At 46.7% G+C, this 5068-nt stretch overlaps 1 protein-coding gene across 1 annotated transcript in view; it reads left to right on the top strand.

Moving 5' to 3' along the window:
* Nucleotides 1-704: 704 nt before the first annotated feature.
* Nucleotides 705-5068, top strand: part of FAM208B (family with sequence similarity 208, member B) — a gene marked incomplete at its 3' end in the record, with an annotated part of 23873 nt that continues 19509 nt past the window's right edge. The window contains exons 1-5 of the mRNA XM_010079192.1: nucleotides 705-808; nucleotides 899-918; nucleotides 1023-1122; nucleotides 1869-1969; nucleotides 3534-3637. Coding sequence (XP_010077494.1) covers nucleotides 783-808; nucleotides 899-918; nucleotides 1023-1122; nucleotides 1869-1969; nucleotides 3534-3637 — 351 coding nt within the window. The remainder of the gene's footprint in view (nucleotides 809-898; nucleotides 919-1022; nucleotides 1123-1868; nucleotides 1970-3533; nucleotides 3638-5068) is intronic.

Raw genomic sequence — 5068 nt, 5'->3', positions numbered from 1 at the left:
AGCTTTGAGATCTCATCGGGATTTTTGACTGCGGGATGTGTCAGACTGGAAAGCAAGAGATCAGACTGGGCTTGGCTGGTGGCCTTCAGGGAGGGCAGACGACGCAGAGGACCTTCCAAATTCCACCGCTAAGATCAGAAATTCCCCATAGGGTCACCTTTTCCCTGGACTCCTGTGGGTTTGGAGGATTTGAGGGGCTGACCTTCAGGTGGCTGCTCCCTTCAGCTCTCCTGAGCAGTGCTGGTTTATCTGCCCTGCCGAGCTCAGCCAAGTCAGGCCCTCCTGTTTGAAAGTGGAGAATGTGGGGCTGCAACACTGTGTTTGGGGAAAAGGAGAATTCAGGGGTCTTGTAAAATAAGTTTCTGCAAACGATTATGTGGTTTGTTTGTTGTTTTTTTTTTTTGTAAATTCTTTGGAACAGGGGAGGGTCAAGGTGGTACCTGAGAACTACACAACCAGCTATACCTGCCCATCTCCTGGCTACGACTGTCACATTGCAGTGAGCAGAAATAACACATCGTCAAAGACCAGCCACCGTCAGGCCTTCGAGCAGAGCCAGGTATCGGTTTGCAACAGGACTGTGCAGACAGCTCCCTTGCAGGCTGCAGGGGAACTCAGCGCGGGATCAGGTGCCTCGCTCATTCCTCACCTTTTTTTCATCTGTATTTCCCTTCTCACCTCAGTATTACGTGTACGAAGTGTCTGATGGCAGCCCTGCAGAGCGGCCCCGGCAGATCTGCCCGTACATAATTATCACCTGCCAGTACAGGGAGCCGAAGGAAATGCCCGTCTTAGCTTTAGAGAGCCTGTAAGCAACTTGCTCTTGTTCCAAAAAATTTTTTGAGCTGTTTTCCTTTTCCCTTTGATAACTGTTTGCCTTTTTGTCTCTTTTCTCTAGACCAGAACGTAATCACAAAGGTAGGAGCATCTGGTGGTTGGTTTTGTTTTATAAATCTACCTTTCCCTGTTTGCCCTGCTTTCCTCTTCTGCTTTCCCTGAGCTGTTCTCCCCTTTTTCTGCAGCATTGTACTGCCCGTGGAGGGGCCAGCTCTCCATCCGGGGCCAGCTTTTGTGCAACATCGCCCTGAGGACCCCATACAGCTCCACGATTCCAGCCCAGCTGTAAGTTGCCCCTTTCTCTTCTTTTTGTGCAATTTGTGAAGTGTGAAGCATTACAGCCACTCTTGGAGATAGTGTTGGGATCACTTTTGGGGATCTGGGTACCAGTGAGAGCCAGTTCTGTCTCTCCTGCCCCATTCCTTCATTTATCAGCATCTTCTCGGTACCAGATTACCACCTGCCCGAGCAGGGGGAATCATCAGTGTCAGGAAAGCGATGTTGGGCAGCCAGCAGTGCAGTGCCACAGCAGCGATGAGGGCATGAAAGCAAGCCTAGAACTTCAGCTGGAAACATCTGTATTTTGTCATTGCTTTTTGTTAACTGTTTTGGGATGTTTATTCTGAATCAATTATTCCTGCTTGGCGTTTTCTCCTTGTCAGAAGAGGGCTTCCCGATGGTGCAGGTACAGTCAGCCAGTTGTGTTTATGAATCGGCACGATGGCAAATAAAGTACTGAGGTAACTAGCAGTCCAAAAATTGAGATATTTAAAATCTTCAGTAGTCAGAAGCCAACCAGCAGGCAGCAATTTGAAACAGCCAGCAACAGGCAGTAACGTCAGTGTTTGGGGGTGTTTCCAAACAGAACCCTCAAACCAGCAGAGTGCTAAGCACGCTGCAGCTTCTCCGCCTGTCTCCAGAGATGCTTTCTCTGGTTTCACAGTGACAGAACAACCAGTACTCTTTACTGTGTTTAATCCTGAAAGCCTTTTACGCTTGTGGTCTCACTATCTGCTGCTTTATCCCTGCAGGCCTCCCAACCTGGACATTAAGCATGTCATGGGTTTGTCCGACTTGAAGAAAAAGCTACCAGAAGCTGCATTTGGGAAAAAAAATTACATTGAGAATGAAGGTGAGTGCAAAACCCGCTGGTGTGATGAGTAACATCTGCCTGTGCTGTGCTGTAGGAATTACCGTGGGGGGTCAGAATGCAGGTCCAGGTAACACCAGGCTTTCTCTTGGAGTGTGGTTGATTGCAGGTAAGTGAGGAAAGATGCCAAGGCAGCACAGGGATGTTTTTCTGTCCGTGCTTCATACGGTCTCCTGGTGTGAAATAACCCTCTTCCCAAATCAGCCCGTTCCTGGGATAGGACGTGGTGGGAGATCCTGTTCTGAGACCTGAGCTTCCACCCTGCAAGGTGCCAGACATGGTGGAGCTGAGAGCAAATGCAGGGAGACAAATTTTCCCTTTTCTTACATGATTTCCCTAAGAGGTGAGGGACATCCCACCTCTTAGGGTCTGACATAGTGTCTCCTGCATCTGTGTGGATGCAGGAAAAAAACCAAAAGATGTGGCTGCCTGCAGCAGGTCCACAGGTAGTCACAGGTCACTTATCACTTCAAGGGGACTGACAGTGGATGACGTTGTGAGAGGAGTTGAGAGACTTTGGGGAGAGGCAGGGAGTGCTCAGCAATCAGCAAATAAAAGCACAGATTTGGGGAAGGAAGGGAAGGGCTCTGCTGTCCCCTTAGTGGTGCTAAGAGACCCAGCTTGCCTGTAGTCAGCCACTCTCTGTCCTGGTCACTGCAGGGTGGGGAGGAGGAGACTTTATCCAATTACATTTTGGGATTCGTGCTGCTGATTGCTTTATTGGGTTGGAATTTTGACAAGCCTGGCAGCTCTCAGCCCCAAGATTTGAGCACCCGATGTCTGTGAGTGGCTGTGCGTTGCAGTTACTGGCGTGGATACTGCAGGTTGCACATGGAGAGCTCTGGATGTGATTTGCCAAAGCTCCAGGTGCATTTTCATGTTATCTTGCACCAAAATAAGTGTGGGCTGCTGCAGTGTTGCCTCCCGTCTGTGTATGAGCTCTGCTGAGCCAGGTTAGGGCTGACAGCCAGCCTTTTTTGGGGTGTTAGCATTCAGCTGACGGTGCAGATGGACGCAGGATAGTGCCAGGGCAGGGGAGAAGGCAGGAAAAGTCGGGGAGGCCAGAGAAACACTTGAGGAAGGTGTTGTGGAGCCACAAGAGAGGAAATATTTGAACAGAAGAATTTTGCTGTGAAATTCCATGGGATAAGGTGGGTCTGAGATCTTGCTTTTCTTAAACTCCATTGGGAAGTAGAGTGTGGAATAAGGATGCTCCATGGCAGGGGAGAATATGGCATGTTAAAATGAGATATTTCCCTCTGAAAGGCTCCCTGTCTCTGTTGAAGCACACAGCACTGGTTAAATTGCATTTATTAGCTGCAGACACAAGATAGGAAACATCTCCTGTGAACCACGGGTTGAAAAGGAAACTCACTGTGATATGAATGCGTACATCAGCTTAGGAAATCTTGATAAGTTTTTTTTTTTAAAACTCAGTGCTTCCACCAATTGCACACCCATCTTCCTGGTACAGGAGCACTTGTTTGTTCAGAGTTCATGCAAGAGGCACTGTTTCAATGTCAAATTCTCTCTCTTTTGTCTGCAGTCTGCTTTCAGGGTGTTTACTTCAGTCTGTATGAAGTAGAAATATCCAATAAGGATCAAAATAAAATGGATCAGTTAGTAGAAAATCTAAAGGAAAAGGACTTGGTAAGTATTTTAAAACTTTGTCATTCTGGGAGGAAAGTGGCTTTTTGAATAATCTCTTGAAACTTTTGGTAACATTATTCACATATGCAAAATGTAATTAATTTCCTTGCTTTAATTATTATTTTCCTGCTTGGTTATTCTCAAACATGGTTTAGTCTTTCTGTATATGAACTGTTTACTGAAGATTGCCCACTATGAGCTGGGAACTGATTTCGAGGGTGAGCATACCTTGCTGGGCAGAAGGCATTATGTGAGGCAAACCTCTTCTTTGGCTCTATTTATGCCAGATGAGATTATTTTCTTGTCTTTATTAATTAATTTCCCCCTGTATTGTGAACAGCATGGTGGACAAGGACTGCAAGGGGATCTTATATATGAAGAAAGCAGAAGCAAAGTCCCCCAGTGCCAGAATGACAATTATTAAGCAAAAGACGTGAGCTGTCACATGCCTGCCTTTCTCCCTTGTGGCTGAAAAAGAGCCGCTACTCAGATGGGTACCCGCAGTTACGCTGCCGAAACCTCACGGGCTTCTGCGAGCTCTGAAGATGTTGAGATTTATTCTTCTTTTTAATGGGGAATTTCCCTTGTGATGTATTATCTGATAAGGTTTTTTTTTTCCAGCACATTGGGGTCTTTTTGTTCCCAGCATGATCATCACATCTCCTTGTGACTCCAAGGGATGAACTTCACCCCCATGGAGCACAGCATCTGCGGCTCTGCTGGGATTTGTGGTTGGTTTGGCTTTGGCTTTGCTGTTGGTGATTCCTCTCTCATATCTGATGCTTCCTGTAGATTCAGGGTTGGAAATTCATGTCCAGACTCTCTGCTGGCTGGGTACGTCCTCCCCTCACTATAAGTTGGCAGTGGCCCACAAACTGCCTGGAAGTGCTGCAGCTGAAGAGCTTCCCACCACCTCTAACATACCAGAGCAAGTCTTATTGATCCCTGAAAAAAAGACCACTCTGACTCCCTAAAGTATTGATGAAACTTTTATTGGTAACAGCATGAGAAGAAAAAAAGGGGATAGCAAAGGCAATCTTAATGTCTCTTCATGTGCTGGTAATCCTGACATGTGCAGCATCAGTTGGACCAATTGTTGGAGCACAGATCTGTCCGTGCTGCAGCTCATCTTGAGGTTCCCAGCATCTGAATGGCTAAAAATTTATCTGTGCTATCCTTTTTCTTTTCTGTTCTCAGCCATAAAAGATATTTTAATCAATACTTTACAGAATACAAGTGTCTTGCTGCTGGGATCCATGACAACTGCTTTTTCCAGTGCATCACACCATGTTTGCAGACGCTGAGGGTTATAGCGTTCATCCTGCCAAGCCCAGCGGAGCTGTGCTCTCTAGAGGAATCAGCGAAGAAACAGAGAATCATAGAATCATTAAGGTTGGAAAAGACCTCAAGGATCATCAAGTCCAACCATCA

Source organism: Pterocles gutturalis, unplaced genomic scaffold, assembly GCF_000699245.1.
Source record: "Pterocles gutturalis isolate BGI_N339 unplaced genomic scaffold, ASM69924v1 scaffold7801, whole genome shotgun sequence".
Taxonomy (NCBI): domain Eukaryota; kingdom Metazoa; phylum Chordata; class Aves; order Pterocliformes; family Pteroclidae; genus Pterocles; species Pterocles gutturalis.
This window is presented reverse-complemented; position numbering and strand designations above follow the sequence as displayed.